The following is a 21,584-nucleotide window of genomic DNA, read 5'->3' as shown; positions in this document are numbered from 1 at the left end:
CTGCCTTCTGAGGCAGAGCATTCCACAGATCAACAACTCTCTGGGTGAAAAAGTTTTTCCTCAACTCTGTTCTAAATGGCCTACCCCTTATTCTTAAACTGTGGCCTCTGGTTCTTAATGTGGCCCTTAACAACCATGAAAAGCAGGCTGCACAAAAAGAATTTCATGATGTACATTGTATACATTTCTCTGACATTAAATGTACCTATTGAACAAATTCAAAGACAAACTATATCTATAAAAAGATTTAAATCACTTTTCTAGTATAAATTATTGTAAGACCTATGCATGCCTTTCATAAGAGGGGACCAAAATTATACATTTAGCTACTAATTTACTGAGATTATGTTTATTTGTATATTTACTATGTTACCTGACACACTGGGCAGCCTTTCACAGGATTCATTCGGTTGGCTATATTTCTTACGACCTCTGCGTGGTTTTGCAGCCCGTCTTTTACGAACCGGGGCCTGACTTGCTCTGAAGAACGTCACCATGAATGGCTGCTTCGAACGGGCCCCTCGTTGTCCCACTAGTCCAATGAAATCGGGGTCCAGACTGTGCCCTGGGGCTGAACAAAACCTCAAGTCAATGAATCAGCTTGTCATGCTGGCCGCATTAAATGAAATTTGGGACAGGTTTCATTTCTTAAAAGAATTAGCTTCTCTTTATTACCCTATTTGTGTTACTATCTCCCCTTCGCTCTAGACCACGTTCCTTAGCTGGTTCATCTATCAGCCCGCTCGATCTTGCAATGCTGCTCTGAAACCGTTTGTGAGGAGGGATACTGAGGTGGGTCTCTGAGCTACTCTCTATCAATGAACTGCATTTGTCTTCAGCATATCATTACAATTTAACTTGCTTCATAATATGAGTTCCTAGTTTGTTAAGTTTCCATTCATCAGATATTCTTAATATATTAAAACAAAAATATATGAAGTTGTAATTCCTAGCTGTGTATAACATATGGGGCTGTTTACAAACTATGCAATGGACTAGTAGGAACTCCCACTGAATTTACCATGTATTAAATTGGTGCTCTCTACTTTGCATTACTGTGGGGTCTGGAATCACTTAAAATAGGAATTTAAGGGATCTTCCTTGGAAGGATTCTGAACCATACGATTAGCCATCTGGCAGGAATGTGACTGTTCATTCTATGAGGCAAGTATTCAATCCCTGGGTATCAACATGTGTGAAAGTTATCCTCCAACAAATTTCTACAGCTCGACTGTGGAGATCCTTCCAAATGTCTGCATGTATGCAGGATTGGAAAAAGCTGCAGAGTGTTGTAAGCTTAGCCATCTCCCGTCATGGGCGCTAGCCTCCCCAGCACCCAGGGTATTTTTAAAAGGTGATGCCTCAAAAAGTCGGCATCTATCATTAAGGACCTGCACGACCTGGGTCAGGCTGTCTTCTCATTACCACCATCAGGAAGGAGACACACACTCAGCAGCTTGGCAACCCCTTCTTCCCTTCTGCCATCAGATTTCTGAATGGTCCATGAACCCATGAACACTGCCTCACTAATTTTGCTCTCTTTTTGCCCTACTTAATCTTTAAATACTGTATATATTTCTCATTGTAACTTACAGCATTTTTAATGTACTGTATAGTTGCCAGAAAACAAACCAAAATATTTCACGACTTATGTCAATGATAATAATTATGATTCTGCGGTGGTTCCGAGTTACAAAGAAAAAAAAATCGAAGGCATACCATTTCAATATACCCCATTTGGATGCTAACACTGGATCCCAGGAACAGAGGATAGTTTGTGGGCATGAATGAATTTAGCAGAACTACCTGTATGAACAACAACTGATATCCAGACTAAATAGGGAGTTAACAGTCAAATTGAATATGGACAAGGAGCTGCCAAAGACAAAGTGGACAATAGTTTCACCCTTTAATTGTTAAACCTGCTGCGTGAGTAGAACAACTTCAGCTGTCAGGGCCCGAGGTATCCAAAGCTGTAGTGGCAAGTGAGATTACATCTTTACCAAAAATAAAGCATTTATACAGTTTGCTATGAGCATTCTACATCTTTACACAAAGCAAATGGTTTTTACATTGCGATGAATGAATACTGAATGCTTTGCAGCGCCATAAGGTCAGGGTTCAACTCCGGCTGCTGCCAGTAAGGAATTGGTTTACTCCGGGTGCTCTGGTTTCCTCCCACGTGCCAAAGATGTACGTTAGGGTTAGTGAGCTGTGGGCATGCTATTGAACTGAATTGACTTTATAACTTACATACTTCACATACATGAAGAGTAAAAATCTCTACCTTACGTCTCTATCTAAATGTGCAATGTGCAATTTACAATAATTTGCAATAAATAGTATGTACAACAGGACAGTCAATATAGCATGGAAATACAATTGTATCAGCGTGAATTAATCAGTCTGATGGCTTGGTGGAAGAAGCTGTCCCTGAGCCTGTTGGTCCTGGCTCTTATGCTGTGGTACTGTTTCCCGGATGGTAGCAGCTGGAACAGTTTGTGGTTAGGGGCGACTCGGGTCCCCAATGCTACGTTGGTCCTGGAAGAGTGGCCACACTTGCTTGCTGATTCAATCTGATCTGACACCAACGACCCATTTCACTGTATGTTAAGATGCACATGTGACAAACAAAACTAATCTTCTCATCTTTAAAACAAAATAGCCATGAGGAAAAATGTATATAGTGAGAGAACAACAAAGTAATTGTCAGGTGATAGCCTAGACTTTTTCTTTTTGACCTTGGAACATACTCTATGCTGTTGTCAAATCCAGTACCTTCATCAGTTTCCACACAGAGTCGCAGGCCAAGGTTACAATGTGGGTCCATCAGCCAGTGGTTACTCGTCGCCGTGATATCGAACTCCAGCCAGCCTTCCTCTGCAGGCCACACTTCCTGATTATCCAATAGGAGGAGCTCTGGTTCTCTGTCAACGGGAAAAATGAATTCGACTTGAGGCAGACATGTATGAATTTGAGTAGCCAGTCTGACTTGTGACTGGAAAAGGGGATGTTCGTTTCACATGTTAATGCTGCACTCGTTGCTGAGTCAAAGTCTCAGATGCATTAAACTGGATGCTCTCCTCTGACGTAGCCCCGGGTGAGACAGAGGTTGGGGTGATGAAAGAAAGAGATTAAATGTTGGTAGTTATCAAGAAGCGAGATACTGAAGTGTTGGTCTGTGGACTGTAGTTTAATGGACTCTTAGGTGCTTTGCTGTTCCTTACGTGGTGACAGGGGAGCCGGGTGTAGAGGGGGTGGTCAGTGCCTCTGCTGGCTTGGGGTTGGGGTGAAGGGGGGGCAAACTGATGCTTTTTGTTGCCGCTTGTGCAAAGTGGGGGGGCTGCTTCGGGGCTTTGATGTTTCTATCCTTCAGTGGGGTTTCTCTGTTTCGTGGATGTCTGTGAAGAGGACGAATTTCAGGTTGTGTACTGCATACGTACTCTGATATTAAATGTACTTTGAAGGTACGGGTCATCACTATCGACATGATGCAAGCGAACTTTGTCAGGGTTCACCTCAGAGAAATGCTGTTACTTTTATTGTTAATGAATAAACAACTACAAACGAATCTCACACAACTTTTTTGTTAAAAGTAAATATTTCTGAGGGAGAGGCACGTTACCCCAAAATCCTTCCGGCCCAGAGTGCACCATGCTGGAAGGTGAAGAAATGGTCTTGGGGAGGACATCATGAAAGGTACATTGGGTAACAGGAGATGACTTTAGCATCGGAAATTTGGAAAAATTACTGAAATAATTTTCCTTCCTCTAAATCTTCCCCTGTTCCACAAGGTGCCACATCTATTCACTTCCATTGCCCACTAACTTGGTGTCCAGGACTTAACATTACGTCACTCAAATCTCAGAAAGGTAAATTGGAATTTCCTTCCTTCTGCATAACAGTGCAATATAGCACCAAACACTTCTGAATAAATAACTAATATGACAACAATGGCACTGACCCGTTCACCTCCACTCAGGGCCCCAAACAGTCCTTCCAGGTGAGACAACACTTGACCTGTGAATCTGCCGGGTTCGTCTATTGTGTCTGGTGCTCCCGATGCGGCCTCCTTTACCTGTTGTAAATTGGGGGACCGCTTCATTGAGTGCTTCCACTCCATCCGCCAAAAGTAGAACTTCCTGGTGGCTGAACATCTAAATTCTAATTCCCACTCCCATTCTGACATCTTGGTCCATGCCCTTTTCTTGTGCCTAGACGAGGCCACCCTCAGGGTGGAGGAGCAATACTTTATATTCCAAATGGGTAACCTCCAACCTGATGGTATGAATATCGATTTCTCATCCCAGTTTAAAAAAATCCCCTCTCCCCCTTCTTCTACTCCCCACTCTTACCTCTTCTCACTGCCTATCACCTCCCCCTGGATCCCTTCCTCCTTCCCTTTCTCCTACGGTCCACTCTCCTCTCCTTTCAGATTCCTTCCTCTCCAGCCCTTGACCTTTCCCACCCACCTGGCTTCACGAGTCACCTTTTCTAGTCATCTTACTTCCCTTTCGCCAATCTTTTGAATCTGGCATCTTCCCTCTTCCTTCTCAGTTCTGAAGGGTCTAAGCCCGAAACATCCACTGTTTATTAGTTTCCATAGATGCTGCCTGGCCTGCTGAGCTCCTCCAGCATTTTGTGTGTGTTGCTCTAGATTCCCAGCATCTTCAGTCTCTCTTGTGTTTATAATATCATTGACTTCCAGCATGTCCGTTGCTCTCTTTCTATTACATAAACTTCCATTGCACTGATTTCCATTGTTACTTGTCCCCATCTGGCTTTGGAAAAGCAGAAATCCCCCCGGCTAAACCATGAAGCCGAAAGCCATTGTCCTTATCATGGACCTGTTTCCTTTCTCATCCACTCCATCTCTCCCTTTCGTCACTCTGCCAGGATGAATGGGAATATTTAAAACCTTGACATCCCATCTGACAATGTAGTCAGCTTTCCACCACGTACTTGTTCTATCACCAAGAGCATTCTTCTCAGTATCCCTCATGCCCATGGACCAATTTTTCTTGCCAAAATCTTCAGCCATGCTTTTGTCAATAGGGCTAAATTTATTTACTTGTTTGTCTTTATTTTATTTTGAGACACACCATGGAATAGGTCCTTCCAGCTCAACTGCACGGCAACCCACCTATTTAACCCTAGCCTAATTACAGGACAATTTACAATGACCATTTAGCCTACTAATCTGAATGTCTTTGGAATGCCCTCTTCTCATTGCTACCATCAGGTGGGAGTACAGGAGCCTGAAGGCACGCACTCAGGAACAGATACTTCCCCTCTGCCGTATGATTTCTGAATGCAGATTGAAACCATGAACACCATGAATTCATAGTTTTTTCTCTCTATTATTATGTATTGTATTGTACTGCTGCTGCAAAGTTAACAAATTTCACGACAAGTACCGGTGATATTAAACCTGATTCTGGTGATGAACCAAGGCACCTGCAGAAAAGCTATGTGCCCATTGGGAGGAACGTGAAAACTCCTTACACACAGCGTCAGAATTGACTCCAATCTCTTGCCATCGCGAGTGGTAATACGATCGCACTAAACCTCTTTGCTACCGTGGTTTTCAATGGCCTCTCTATGGGCCTCGCATTTCCCACAACCTGTGATCCAAAGCTCTGCTCTCTGTATCTTGACTCCCACAGATTTCTGGTTTACCTGACATGGCTCACGGACAAATCAAGTTCCTACAGGACGTCACGGTGGAGATGCTACCTTGCCGTGCCCGAGGCCGCTGGGACTGTGTGGAGCTTGCAAGTTCTCCCTGCAACTGGGTGGTTTCTTCTAGGCATTCCAATTTCCTCCCTGATTCCAAAGATCTTGGTTAACTGGTCATTGTAAATTGACCCCTGCCCCCTTGGGTGAGTGGTAAACTCAGGGGGAACAAAGAATGAGATCAATGTAAGGTTAGTGTAAATGGTTGGCTAAGGGTTAGTATGCGTCTGTTGGGCTGAAGGGTCTTTTTCATTGTGAACCCTCCAAGATCTTTTTGATTCATCCGATTGTGCAATGCTGATTTTAATATTTCTCTCACAACAGTCCCTTCAACAGCTTGGGCTTTCAGTAATTAGGTTTTCCAAACAGGCTCTCTATCCCCTGGTAAGGCCAACAGGATCATAGGGAACTCCCCGCCATCCACTGGGGACAATTATCAGGAGTGCTGCATATGCAGGGCCCTTAGTATTATCAAAAATCCCACCCATCCATTCAACATCCTCTTTGACTTTCCACCATCAGGCAGGAGACTCCGATGCATAAAAACAGGAACGGTCAGGATGGGAAACAGCTTCTTTCCTCAGGCCATTAGGCTTCCCAACTCCCTGCCATATTGTATTTGAAGAGTCACTAGATAATTTGTAATATTTAATTTATGCACTTTACTTTGTTTATCTATGAGTCATTCAGTTGTAGATTTAATTCTTACTTTCCCAAGTTATTGTGTGTTATATGTACTACGGTGCTTTACACCCTGGTCCGGAGAAACGTTGTCTCGTTTGATGGTATACATGTATATAGTTAAATGACCATCAACTTGACTTATCTCCTCCTTTAAGAAGTTCTTTAAACTCCTTGACTTCTTGTCCTAATCTTTCTTTAAGCAGCCTTGTATTAAAATGTATTTGATAACAATGCTGCGAGGTGTCTTTAGGCATTTTACCATATTAAAAGCATTCTGTAAAAGTAGCCTGTGGTTAATGGAATGAATGGGGTGAGAAACCGGTTCAGTTTCTCCTCTCTGTGCCAACGGAAACGGCACTGAGAAATAACTATTCGCAACAATTAGAATACACTTGGATGCTATTAGGAATAAAGGCGTAGTTGAAATTTCAGAGTAATGATCCTTCTAAACCAAAGAAACGTAGGTGATTTGCAATTATAAGCATGATTTTCTAATAATTTTCTTTAATTATTTAGGACAAAACATGACTTTGTAATAAGTAACCTAGAATTGTTTTTCTACTTTCTATATAGGGGCGCCTCAGTAACCTAGGGGTCAGCGCAGTGCTCCTACTGTTCGAGGTGCCCGAGTTCAGAGTTCCATTCTGGCACTGGCTGTAAGGAGTTTGTACGTTCTCCCCGTGACCGCGTGGGTTTCCTCCCACAGTCCAAAGACGTACCGGCTGGCAGGTTAAATTGCCCTGTGATTAGGCTAGGGTTAAATAGGTGGGTTTGCTGGGTGCCGCCGCTTGTCGGGCTGGAAAGGTCATGTTCCCCACCGTACCACTAAATAGGATTTTGAAAAATTATACGTTACGGCACCACGCTTATCATTCTAATTAAAGCAAGCATCAATCCGGAATACAAACAGGAGAAACCTGTAGATGCTGCAAATCCAAGCAACACGCACAAAATGGTGGAGGAGCTCAGCAGGCCAGGTGGCATCGATGGGAAAGGAGTACAGTCGACGAGCTCCTTTCCATTGATCAATCCTGAATATCATTTTGTTACGTGATTTTGAGAGGGGCTGTGTTCTTTGATAGAGTTTTATCTGCAGTTTTCCAGGTTCAAGTACTGATGTGACAAGGTAATGGTGCAGGAAGTGTGGTGTCTCATATTACAGGAGGCTCTGCCCTTGTGTGGAAGAAAGCTGCAAGGGTTGGCAAATGAATGGAATCTCTCACACAGTTAACAGGAACTGTCAGCAGAGGAATCAAATGAGTCCTAAAGGATCCTGGAGACATTTTCAGTCACAAACTCAGACTGAAGCTGGAGATACAGTGTGTACAATTAAACTAATTCAGTATGATTGCTTTAGTATTGAAGCACGCCATGAATTATATGAACTAACTGCCCAGAGCTTTGCAGCAGGGAATGAAACAAGCCTAGGTTTCAACTTCTTCCTTCAGCTACTGGTATTGACCTTCAGAATGGACTAAAAATGATTTCCTTGAAGAAAGACAAGCAATGCCAATCCAATTCATTCTACACTGCGTTCTGCTGATGTCCACTGTGACAAACTTGCTCAGTTCCTCTTTTCTAGCAATCTCATCCTCAAGGACCCTTATCTCCCTTTTCCATTCTGCCTGAGCTCTTGTCATACGTCTACCAATCTCTAACTCAGTAATTGACAATAACAGGCATTTCAGTCAGCTATTTCCTTCAAGCTATTTTTAAACTCTCCACGTTTTATATACAGCACATTCCACTGCATGAGTGTCTAGCTCAGTCTCATTGTTTACAGTTCTCCATTCCTGATTAACCACTAGAGAACTGTAGCACCAGTTCTATGTGTAGTAATATTATAGCAAGGTGACACTTCAATTTACTTTAAAAACGCAAACACGAGAAAATCTGCAGATGCTGGAATTTCAAGCAACACACATAAAAGTTGCTGGTGAACGCAGCAGGCCAGGCAGCATCTCTAGGAAGAGGTACAGTTGACATTTTGGGCCGAGACCCTTCGTCAGGACTAACTGAAAGAAGAGCTAGTAAGAGATTTGAAAGTGGGAGGGGGAGGGGGAGATCTGAAATGATGGGAGAAGACAGGATTTCTCAAACTTCCGCTAATGCCCCACCTCCCCCTCGTATCCCATCTGTTATTTATTTATATACACACATTCTTTTTCTCTCTCTCCTTTTTCTCCCTCTGTCCTTTCACTATACCTCTTACCCATCCTCTGGGTTTTCTGCCCCCTCCCCCTTTTCTTTCTCCCTAGGCCTCCTGTCCCATGATCCTCTCATATCCCTTTTGCCAATCACCCGTCCAGCTCTTGGCTCCATCCCTCCCCCTCCTGTCTTCTCCTATCATTTTGGATCTCCCCCTCCCCCTCCCACTTTCAAATCTCTGACTAGCTCTTCTTTCAGTTAGTCCTGACGAAGGGTCCCGGCCCGAAACGCTGACCTTCCTAGAGATGCTGCCTGGCCTGCTGCGTTCACCAGGAACTTTGATGTCAATTGACTTTATTTGGTTAACGAGGGAAAGGCCGGCTGGTGGAGTATTGGCATCAGCACTGGATTTCAAGGCAGATGGTCTTGGGTTCAAACCCAGCCGGGTCCCAACCTGGGCAGCAGGAGTACCTGCACAGAAGAAAGGCCTGGAAATCTACTTCCGCATCTTGCCATGGGGACCATGAAGTCATGAAGAGTTGCACTTAACATAATGACTGAACAACAAGGGAAGTTCCCACCGTAATTAAAATCACCACAGTTTTATTTTCAGACCCCATTAAAATGATTGATTCCCACTGAGCGTTATCACTTCAAAGTTTCCATACATGCAAGATTACTCATCACATTTCAATATAATCCCGAAGTCCAATGGTTCCATTTAATATCAAAGAATGTATATATTATACAAACTGAAATTCTTACTCTTCACAGACATCCACGAAACCGAGGAAACCCCAAAGAATGAATGACAGAAAAATGCTAGAACCCCAAAGTTAGTTTGTTTTAAGAGGATCATCGTTCATGAAACTCTGTTCAAAAGAAAATAACATTGCTGCTGGAAAGTACTCAAAGTAATGACCGTTTTGGAACAGAAGGGTAATTTTATACCTTGTGTTTTTGGTGTGACACTTCCTTTCTTTGAGAATGCATAGAAGTAAGCTGTCTAATTCAAACACGAGGGGGTCTGCAGATGCTAGAAACCCAAAGCAAAATGCTGGAGGAACTCAGCAGGCCAGGCAGCATCCATGGAAAAGAATAAACAGTCGACTTTTGCGGCTGAGACCCTTGATAAGGACTGATTGTTACTTTGGGCACGTGCTGATGGCTTACAAAATCCTATTTGTAATTTCCTAATGTGTACTTCCAATGGGCAAAGCTTTGCTCCTGGATGTGAAAATAGAAGATTTAGTTCAAACCTTCAAGAACCATGACCGCTTTGGTGTTGCTTCACAAAGTTCAAAGCTCAAAATAAACTTCATGACAAACACTAGAATTTAAACACCCTTCTGATTAATGTTTGAACTCAAAGCACCTCAAGGGAAAGTTTGACGAAGTTTGTTGGGTTTGGGTTAGGCTGTGATGGGTACACAATATATAGAGAATGTATGCCGATATAAAACACCTTATCGTAGTGGAATCGGTGGAATTCATTGCCACAGGCAGTGTGGAGGCCACGTTATTGGATATATTTAATGCAGAAGTTGATAGATTCTTGATTAATCAGGGCATGAAGGGATATGGGGAGAAGGCAGGAGATTGGGGCTGAGAGGGAAATGGATCAGCCATGACGAATTGGCGGAGCAGACTCGATGGGCCAAATGGCCTAATTCTGCTCCTATACCTCATGGTCTCTGTGTGGGTACTCTCTTGTTAAATGTAGGGTCATGATTGGCTGCTTGTTGTCGTGTATGTCTGTAGATGTTTGCTTGATCAGTTCGAATAAATGGTCTTGCTCTGCTGAATTCTTTAGTCGGTATGTTTGTTCAGTTTTTCACTCATAAGGTTTCAAAAAAGAACCCAGATACTCCACATATTTGTGACGATAGGATGTCGAGACAGCAAAATGGGAAAAAGACTACAGATGGTGAAATCTGGAGGAACTCGGCTGGCGAGGCAGTGGTTGCAGAGGGAATGTATTAGGGGCTGAGAACTTTCATCTGGAAAGAGTAAGCGAAGGTTGTGGGGGGTGTGGGAAGAGATACCTTATGTAAAGTGGTGAGGGGAATGGATATGGCAAGAACTGCCAAGTGAAAGTGGATCCAGACGAGGAAAGGTGATAGATGGAGGAGGGAAGAGTGGGAATTGTGGTAGAGGATGGAAGGTGGCGAAAAATGTTCCCAAATGTGAAGTTATTTGCGTTTGAAAATATTGCAAGCACAGTGAGGCATACAAAGAGCAGCTTGCGTAAACTGGCAGGGCAAACTCAAGCTGGATACATCCGAAGGCGGAGAAGGAGGGGAAAGACACGAGTATTCAGAACCTACTGGGAAAGTACTTGAGCCAACAGCGTTATAGAAATAATGGGAGTAGTGAAAACGCTGATGAAGCTGTCTGGGAGCAAATATAGGCCATCTTTCTAGTGGAAATGTGTCCCATTTTATATCACTTCTGTGAATCTACTAGCAACCGTCCATCCATCAGAATCAGAATCAGGTTGATTATCATCGGCATGTATCATGAAATTTGTTAACTTAGCAGCAGCAGTTCAATGCAATACATAATCTAGCAGAGAGAAAAAAAATTACATTATATGTATGTTGAGTAGATTAAAAATTGTGAATAAAAAGAGAAATATAAATTTAAAAAGTGAGGTAGTGTTCACAGGTTCAATGTCCATTTAGGAATCGGATGACAGAGGGGAAGAAGCTGTTCCTGAATCACTGAGTGTGTGCCTTCAGGCTTCTGTACCTCCCACCTGATGGTAGGATTGGATGTATCCCTGAATTTCACAGAACCACTTTCCTAGCACCAGCTTAAATGGGCATCAGTTAGCATGGATGAGATGGGCTGAAGGGCCTATTTCTACCGTTTTATGACTTTACCAACCAGTGGAATTAGAAATATATTAAAAGTTATTAATTGGGAACCTGCAACGAAATGCCCAAAGATTTCTCTGCTGACTTAAACAGTTCATCAGACCTCTGTAATTTTGGCATCTTTATAGATTGTGCACAGTAAGATCTGTGTGTGTGTGTGTGTGGTCTCATGAACGAGCAACTACAAGATAAGCTCTTGAATATTTTGGAGTTCACGACTGAAAAGATTGTACAAGGTTGCCTTGACCTCTGAAACAGTTTTGGAAAATGTGAGGGAGAGAAGGGAGTACGTGTGTACAAGTTCTGAGTTTTAAAAAAAAGAGTACTTCTTCATTGGGCCCAGGTCATGTAACTGCAAGGTATGATCCTGGTGGGAAACTCTGTCAACATTATCAGTATCATAACATTATCATCGTCTATTCAGAACAGTCAGATCGTTTCACTGAATCAGAATAACGTGTATAGTGTCATTCTGAAAAGGACCACAATAGTAGAGAACGCAAGAATTCAGACAGCAAAGAATCCTGTTTCTGAAATAGGCCAGACACGTCATTGGGCTAAATAATTGCAAGGAGGAATGCATTTTATACAGACCCAGCCAAAGGCAAACCACAGGGTATTTTACGACCACCATGAAGGTGAGCATGGACCCAGATCAGAATGTGCTGTACAGTCATCGGAAGACAGCAGAATGCTTTAACTGACAGTACTCTAATGAGGCGCACGTGCTCGGGGGGGGGGGTAATGGAGTCACTGGGCCAGATGAAATTCATTTTTGTTCCACAGTTTTCGAAAAGATGAATTTCCATTTGTGGTGGTTATAATTGGATCATGGTGCTCAGACTAGCCAGAATCAAATATTCGACTCTCATACAGTGTACCCAAGACAGAACGGGTGCTCTGGTTTCCAAAGACGTACAATTAGGGTGGGTGAGTTACGGGCGCACGATGTTGGTGATGGAACGACTGTGGGCTGCCTCAGACAATCCTCAGGCAGTGCCGGTCATTGACACCAATGGCATATTTCGTTCTATGTCTCGATGGACGTGTGGCAAGTAGAACTAATCTATTTTTTTTTTACTCTCCTATAATGACTTGGGCCGACTCCCCCACCAGACTTAGTCTGGTGAGGAGGGTGTGAGGATACCCAGCAGGACTAAAAGACAAACAAGACCTGACAAAGGGCGGATGAGCTCCTTGTGAGCCAGCAGCCATCTTCCGTGGAGGAGATTAAAGTCTCACCACGTATCTACGAATCGTATGCTATGCACCTAGTTAGAAGAGATGAACTTGGGCGCTGCACCGCGTGCCTGGACCTGCCCAAGGCCTCCGCCTAAGGAGAGGCCGAGCTTGAAGAAGCGGCCGCGGCTGGAGGCCGACACGGCCTCGGGCTCGAGTTCGGTGGGGGCGGTGCCAAGGCGGCCAGCGAGAACAAACTGGAGGAGAGGCTGTCGCAAGATTGAAGAAGATGGAGGTGCGTAGCCGCCAACCCCGGATTCAGCACCCCCCACTGACTGACTGACTGACTGAGCACCACGCTCAAACTCAGCGGGGGGTACCACCTTGATGTGTTGTGGATCTCCGTCTCTCGTCCTCACACACTGCAGGAGGAGGCCGAGACAATTGGTACAGCTCCAGATAAGCAAGGATGGGAATGGTGAAGGAAGGCACATGTGAAGCTGAGCCAACAAAAAGCTGGCAGGGCAGCAAAATAGGAGCAGGAGCTGTGAATCAAACCAAACAGCAGTAGCATGGCAGTTGCATTCTTCTCCATTATTTATTGCATATGTGAAATCTGGGAAAAAAAATGAAAAGAATTGAAGAAGACATCAACTCACTTCTTCAATAAAAAGCCTCTACCAGTTGTTGACATCTGAGATGGGCTGAACAAGAACTTGATGTGTAGAGTCTGGAGTGCTGGAGCTCAGTATGAACAAACTGCAGGGGCTCACGGTCAGACTTGGCAGAGCGTGCAAGCAAGAGAAGAAATCCAGTAACAGAAGAGGCAACACACATACACACACACGCATGCAAAATGCTGGAGGAACTCAGCAGGCCCGGCCACATCTATGGAAAAGAGTAGACAGTCAACGTTTCAGGCTGAGACACTTCAGGAAAAAAAAATGAGGGGTCAGAGTAAGAAAGTGGTGGGAGGGGAGAAGAACCACAAGGTGATAGGTGAAACCAGGAGTGGGGTGGGGTGGAGTAAAGAGCTGATTGAAGAGATTCAGGGCTGGAGAAGGGAGAGTCTGATTGATGAGAACAGAAGGCCATGGAAGAAAGAAAAGGGGGAGGAGCACTAGAGGGAGGTGATGGGCAGGTAAGGAGACAAGGTGAGAGAGGGATATGGGAATGGGGACTGGCGAACAGAACAGGCATTGCAGAACGGTGTTTGGTAATTGACACGGATTGTAGGTTTGGACTCTAATTCAGGTTTACGATGTGTTCTAGTTCTGGTCACTCTTTTTTGTTGCTACTTCTGAGCGATTTTTGAATCGGGGCGGCCTGCAGATAATGAACACTGAACTGAGCAGTGGCGAAATATGCCCTTTGGTTTTGTGTTTTTGCTCGTTTTTTTTTTGTTGCTGCTTGGGTGATTTTTTTTGTGCACGGGGTGGGAGGGGGATTTGGAGTTTGACGTTTCTCTTTGGACAGGTTGGTTCCATGGTTCTTCTACGTTTTGTAACTCTCCGTGGGGAAGGCGAGTTTCAGGGTTGTATACTGTACACATAGTTTGATAATAAATGCACTTTGAATCTTAAATCTTTGATTCAAACGCTATTAGTATTAGAAATCTTGCTTCTCATAGACAAGAGAAAATCTGCAGCTGCTGGAAGTCCATGCAACGGACACAAAACGCTGGAGGAACGCAGCAGGCCAGGCAGCATCCATGGAGAAAAGTACAGCTGACGTTTCGGGCTGACACCCTTCTCTCAGGTTGGTTCTGAAACTCAGAACGCTCTGTATGCTGAAGTTGAAAGCAAAGAGGATGCAAGAACAGAATTAAAACAGAAGCAGAGAACTGAGGTTGCAGGCCGGTCCATTGATAGGGACATCTCTGGCAATGGGAGTTCATTCAATAGGGATCTGAGAGGACCAAAGCAAATTGGGTCCAATAACTGTACATTTAACAATTTGATACATTCTGCTACAGAAATAACTTTGCAGCATGTTTTTGTAAAGTTGTCATGGATAAAAAGATCAAGAAAAGATGGCAAACACGTAGATTTTGAACTGTCCAATTTCAATCTAAAGAGGGGGCCAGGAGGCTTTGCTGTGTTACAGCAATATACTGCACTCCTCCTAGACAACCACAACCTTTTCATAGGGTTTGGAGACTTGTGTGCCTCAATGACCTGGAGAGCTGTGCTGGCTGGAGTCGGGGCTTCACGCTGCAGGTCTTGGTAGGGTCACCCATGCCAAACAGGTCAAAGGGTAGAGGCCAGACTAAGAGTGGTCCACCAGTCCTCCGTGTTCGGGGGTTCAGCTCAGGGCTAACAACCCTGACTGATCAAAAAACAAAATTGTTGTGGGAACAGCAGTGAAGAATCTAAGGAAGGATGTGCTGGCATTGGAGAGGATCCAGAGGAGGTTTATGAAAATGATCACGGGACTGAAAGGGTATGAGGAGCATTTGATGGCTCTGGGCCAGAATTTGTAAACCTACTGAATATTGAAAGGCCGAGAACGGGAAATCCCAACCTTTTTTATGTCATGGGCCTATACCACTAAGCAAGGTGTCCATTGATCCCAAGTTGGAATCCCCTGGAGTGGACGTGGAGAGGATGTTTCAAATAGTGGGAGAGTCTAGGAATAGAGGGCACAGACTCAGAATAGAAGGACACGCCTTTAGAACAGAGATGAGGACGAATTTCTTTGGCCGGAGTGCAGTGAGTCTGTGGAATTCATTGCCGCAGATGGCTGTCCTGGGTATATTTCAAGAAGAGTTTGATAGGCTCTTGATTGGTCAGGGCATGAAAGGTGACGGGGATAAGGCAGAGGAGTGGGATTGAGAGGGAAAATCTATCAGCCATGATAGAATGGTGGAGTAGACTTGAAAGTCCAAATGGGGCTAATTCTGCTCCTATGTCTTATGGTCTTACAGACTTATGGGCACCGTGAGATTGCTGCTAATCAGAATCGTTCGACCGGCATAAGTGCAGAATCAGACTCATAAAGTCTCAGAGTTGTACACAGCCTGGAAACAAGCCCTGCAGCCTAAATGGTCCTGCTGACCACAATTCCCATCTAAGGAGTCCCAGTTGCCAGCATTTGGCCCGTGACCTTTGAAACTTTTCCAGTCCATCTCCTGTCCAACTGTCTGTTGAAAGTTGCTATTGTACCTGCGTCAACCCACTTCCTCTGGCAGCTGACTCCACATAGATACCGCCCTTTCTGTCACGTTTTCATTAAATCACTCCCCTTTCACCTTCTCGTTCTTGGCTCCCCAGCTCTGGGAAAATGATTGAGAGCATTCACCTTCCCTATGCCCTTCATTATTTTATACACTTCTATCAGTTCACCTCTCATGTCTTCTTATGCTCCAAGGAATAAAGGCCTAGCCTGTTTAACCTCTCCTTAAAACTAATCCCTCAAACTTTTTTCTCCCCCTGTAGCAGAGCAACCAAAGCTGAACACAATAATCCCAGTGCAGCCTGACTAGAGTCCCTGTACAAGGGCATTTTGACCTCCCATCTTTTATACTCAATGCCCTGCCTTATGGAGGCCAGGTGCACCAAGAATGGTATGCCACCAAAGATGCTTGCAAGTTTCTGCAGATGTATCATTGAGGGCATTTTAACTGGCTTCATCACTGTCTGGTATGGGTGGGGGGCACCGTGCAGGATCGAAATAAGCTGTAGAAAGTTGTAAACTTAGCCAGCTCCATCATGGGCACTAGACTCTATGGCGTCCAGGACATTTTCAAGGAGTGGTGCCTCAAACAGTCCATCATTAAGGACCCCCACCATCCAGATTATGTTTGGGTTTATCCGGTTCGTCCGGGGCGGTGGAGCTCAAAGGGCTGGAAGGGCTCTCAATGCCGTATCGCTAAACAAAAAGAAGTAAATAAATTGCAAGCCAATTGAGCAGCAAGCTAGCTAGAGTCCGGACAGCACGTCCAGGGGCGAGGCATCCCTGCGACGTGAACTATCAGCCTGGCAGACAAGCTGTCAGCAGGAACCAATAAACTGCCTCACACAACACCCTTTGATCTTGTGATTTTATCTCAGCTCCTCACTCTACCCAGGAAGTGCGATTTTCAGTTAATGGGCTGTTGGGTCTAGGAGGAAACCAATTTACCAAGAACAGTAAATAACAGCCCCGCCCTAAATACTAATAAAACTTTTCCTTAACTGCTGGCTGTGTGATTCTAACATTGTGCACTTGAAAAGTGATCTATGTCTAAATCATTTAAAGATAAAATGATGCTACGACTTTTCATTCTGCGTGTTTTGCTAAATATATTCCGGTTTGATTGCTAATATCAGGGACTTCCAGCGTGAACGCTGTTGAGCTAAGCTGGCATCCTTTCATTTGAACTGTCTGCCTATGAATAAACTGTTCTTTCCTTGCCCGACCATTTCCTTCCTGTGATTCGTTCTCTGCCACTTCATTGTTGGTTGTTCTGGTGTGACCAACAGGCCATGCAAGTTTCAGGGAACAACTATGCCAAGCTGTGCTGGCTGGACTGGGTGCTTCCAAAGGCAACCGCCCCTTTGCAGCCATTGCCAGCCGGCTAAGTCCCAGAACTCTACAGACCCACTTTAAGCCTGGGCGTTGATGAGGGGCAAATGCTGCCTTGGCACTGGATTCTACAAGGAGTTGTAGCAAGGTTCAGGCTTGCTGGGACACCTCTGCACTACGCAAGAGGACCCAGCTCTCCCACTACGCCTGCCACTGGTTCAGAGACCCCATTCATTTCAAAGGGGATTCCCAGTCTGGGAAATGGGAAATGGTAGCGTTCGCTTTCAATTATTTTTCCATATTCCAGATTAACAACTCCATTGATTTGTGATTATTTCTTTAATTGTTCTGTTTGTTTTAATAATTTTAATATTTTTCTTGATATTATTGACATTTAAAAATTCTGAAAAGTTCTGAAGAACCTTAGTTTTATCTTTTGTCAAAGACTGCCAGAGCATTCCAGGGCCAGGCCTCAGAGTTATATTCCCCGAGGCCTACTCATTGCTGAGGTTTCGTTGAGCCTGGCTCCCAGGTATGGAAGATCAGTGAGATCACCCATCAGCATCTGGCCCAGGTTAGTCAGGGAAGGTGGGGACACAGATGCCAATTCTGCACAGTACGAGACAGCATGATCTAACCCTATGAGAATATACGGTGGTGAGACAGTATACCAATTTATAAAACTTATTCTTGTGGGATACCTTAATGGCTCAACAGCAAACAAGCAATGATGTTCCTGAACATCTTTTTACCAGAATGATCTCAGCCCCTATCTCCAGTGAATTTGAATCAGCTCGTGCCGGTCATACTAAAATCAGAGTTTGGTCTGTTTCCATTGATGCCATTAAGAAGGCAGTTTGTGCGAATAGCTCTGATGGGTGGTATTGAAGTAAGCTGCAGGAGGTTGTGAACTCAATTAGACCCATCATGGGCACTAGCCTCTCCGGCACCGGGACATCTCTAAGGAGCAGTGCTTCAAAAAGGTGACACCCATTATTAAGGACCCCCATCACGCGGGATATGCCTCCTCGCAATGCTACCACCAGGAAGGAGGTACAGGGGCCTGAAGACAGACATCCCACCTCTCCCGGAACTTCCGGGAGTCTCCCGCACATTAATAGTGGCTCCCTGATGCCCGCAAATTATATACAATATCACGGAAATCAATCTTTTTGAGAGCGAGTGAGAGAAAAGCAAGAGAGAGCGCGCGTGGGAGAGAGAGCGAGCGAGCAAGAAAGCGAGAGCACGCGAGTGACCACGAGAGAGAGAGAGAGAGAGAGAGCGCGAGCGAGAGCGAGAGCACGCGAGTGACCATGAGAGAGAGAGAGCGCGAGTGACCACGAGAGAGAGAGTGCGCGAGCGAGAGCGAGAGCACGCGAGTGACCACGAGAGAGAGAGAGCGCGAGCGAGAGCGCGTCATGGCAGAGTGTTCCAAAAAAAAAATAAAACGTACGTCACCCCAGACAAGACTAAAGTGTACCCCTGCCTAATAGGGGTCAAAAATAATGACAGTGTTGCTTGCTGCACTGTTTGCAACAGTGACTTTTCTATTGCCCACGGTGGGTTAAGACTGTAAAAGACGTGTTGAGGTGAGTTTAACAGGTGTCATTCGTTCATAGCTAACGTTATTTAAACTAGCTGGCTAGCAGCTAAGGAGCTACTCTATTGCAGACATCCCATCTCTCCCGGAAGTCTCCCGCAAATTGATGGTGCTACCTCCCTGAAATGAGTTTTTGCAGGGTGGGATGTCTGTGAAGACACACACTCAATGATGCAGCAATAGCTTCTTCCCTCCACCATCAGATTTCTGAAAGGACATCGAACCCATGAACACCACCTCACTACCTTTTTTCTCTTTTTGCACTGCTTACTTAATTTAACTTTCTAAAGTATATACGTATATCGTAATTGACAGTTTTTTTCTCTCTATTATCATGTATTGCATTGTACTGCTGCTGCAGCAGGGGAGAACAAGATCAGACTCAACTGTGATGCTCCTCCTGATTGAATAGTCTGCTAATATATCCACATCTCCATGTTCCCTTACACCACAGGAAGCCACTCGGCCCATCAAGTCTAAGTCAACTTGAAGAGCCATCCCATCCCTTCCATCAATTTCCCCTTTAACCTGTTCTCCCCCGCATTCCCAGAAACCCTATCACCCACCTACACCAACGGCAATTTATAATAACCATTTCATCTACTGGCATGTCTGTTGGACATAAAAAGAAACAAGGGAGCATGCAGATTCCACAAAGACAGCAGCGGAAGTCAGGTTTGAGTCCAGGTCATTGGAGTTGTGAGGCAGTAGCTGTACTAGTCACACCACTTTGATGTGCCAAAGCAAGTAACTTTGAACTGTGCTGTAATATACTTGGATAATAGAGTCATCAACCTGTTGTCTCCTCTCCAGATATTTATCTTTATTCTTAGATAGTGTAAACAATGCAGTCTGTTGATTACCAGCTGCTTTACACTGTGGGATAATGTTAACAAACCCAGCAATTACTGTCTAGACCAGGGGTTCCCAACCTAGGCACCACAGACCCCTTGCTTAATGGTAATGGTCCATGGCATAAAGAAGGTTTGGAACCACTGGGCTAGATTAACACGTGAATACTTAGTACCTGAAAATTCTTCTGCTTCGTGGATGTCTGTGAAGAGTAAGAATTTCAGGTTGTATACTGTATGCGTTCTCTGATATTAAATGAAACCATTGAACCATTGTGGAAACTACCTCTGCAGAGAAGAAATAAAGAGAAAAATGTTTAGAAGATGCTACCAGGTTTTTTCTTCCTGGAGGATTAGAGAATGGGATGAGGCAGGGGGATGATGGAGAACATATTCCCATTTCTGTAAACAGTAGATGACATGACTGCATTGGCGCTTTGAATATGCACTAACCTGTCCTTGAACTCCTGCAGCACCTGGTAAATTGTGATGTGAAGAGTCATGTTTCCATGAAAACTCTCATTTGCTCTCTTGTAGATCCTAAACTCTGCTGCAGTTACCATTTCACCTTGAGGGATCTGAGTTAAATCAAACTTAAATTCTTTCCACAGTGCCTCATGGTGAAAAGCATCTTCATTGTGTTCCACTGTCAAAACAACAACAAAGAGAGTCAATGAATACATATGCTTGGCTTGCAATTCCTTCATCCATGACATTCCAGGTTTGGGAACCAGATGTGATGGGAGTGTTTCCATTTGGAACCTGCTCCCAAATGAAATCCATGTTCTATACAAGGAGGATAATCGAGAACAGTCTGTCATCAACACCAACAAAAAATGGCATAGACTTCACAATTTAAATTACAGTACATGATATGTTCCTTAAGCGATGGAAGTTCAAGGGGGCATGTCTCCTTGTCAAAACTTATCCAAAGAGTGACTTTGCTGCCACAAAACAAAAAACTTTACACCTCCTAAATGAGTGATAATAAATCTGAATCTGCGAATCCCACTGGTATGTAAGTCAGGTGAAGACCAGGCCAGGCTGGAGCGAACGTCTCCGCTGGTTGAACTGTTGGCTCATTCCAGCGCACAATGATTTTGACCAAACAAATGATTGACTCCATACTTCTATTCCCAATTTCAGGAAAGTTATAAACTCTGCTGTAAATTAGTCTTTAACCTGTTTACATGATTAGATGAAATCAACGTAATCACCGGTTACTGTCGAGGACTTCTTCCTCCAACCTTTTGGATGGGCTATGGTTATTGGAGGAGGGGAATAGGTTTCGTGAACACATTTGAGGCCCATGCTCGGAAAGGTAACAAGGAGTCAATGATCTTCCATACAGGGAGGGAAATAGATCAGCAGTCTGTTGCTATCATTCAACAGGACAGATTTTCCCACAGACAGTTTTGCATCACCATCTGGTATGGAGGGGCTACTGCACAGGACCGAAAGAAGCTGCAGAGGGTTGTAAATCTGGTCAGTTCCATCTTGAGCACCAGCCTACAAAGTACCCAGAACATCTTTAGGGAGCAATGTCTCAGAAAGGCAGCGTCCATTATTAAAGACCTCCAGCACCCTTTTCTCACTGGTACCTTCAGGTAGGAGATACAGAAGCCTGAAGGCACACATTCAGTGATTCAGGAACAGCTTCTTCCCCTCTGCCATCCTATTCCTAAATGGACTTTGAAGCTTTGGACACTACCTCACTTTTTTCAATATACAGTATTTCTGTTTTTGCACATTTTAAAATAATCTATTCAATATATGTAATTGAATTACTTGTTTATTTATTATTATGTTTTATTTTATTTATTATTATTACTATTTTTCTCTCTATGCTAGATGATGTATAGCATTGAACCGCTGCTGCTAAGTTAACAAATTCTACGTCACATGCTGGCGATAATAAACCTGATTCTGATTCTGACTCTGATAGTCCTTTGCATTAATCCAATGAATAAGTAGGACGTAAACCCGATTTTATTAATATAT

At 44.2% G+C, this 21,584-nt stretch overlaps 1 protein-coding gene across 1 annotated transcript in view; it reads right to left on the bottom strand.

Annotated features, from left to right (window-relative positions):
* Positions 1 to 21,584, bottom strand: part of LOC134338141 (bone morphogenetic protein 7-like) — a 77,905-nt gene that overhangs the window by 6,218 nt on the left and 50,103 nt on the right. The window contains exons 2-4 of the mRNA XM_063033729.1: positions 20,037 to 20,229; positions 2,779 to 2,927; positions 374 to 571 (exon numbers count right to left, since the gene is read on the bottom strand). Coding sequence (XP_062889799.1) covers positions 374 to 571; positions 2,779 to 2,927; positions 20,037 to 20,229 — 540 coding nt within the window. The remainder of the gene's footprint in view (positions 1 to 373; positions 572 to 2,778; positions 2,928 to 20,036; positions 20,230 to 21,584) is intronic.

This window comes from Mobula hypostoma, chromosome 26, assembly GCF_963921235.1.
Source record: "Mobula hypostoma chromosome 26, sMobHyp1.1, whole genome shotgun sequence".
Taxonomy (NCBI): Eukaryota; Metazoa; Chordata; class Chondrichthyes; order Myliobatiformes; family Myliobatidae; genus Mobula; species Mobula hypostoma.
This window is presented reverse-complemented; position numbering and strand designations above follow the sequence as displayed.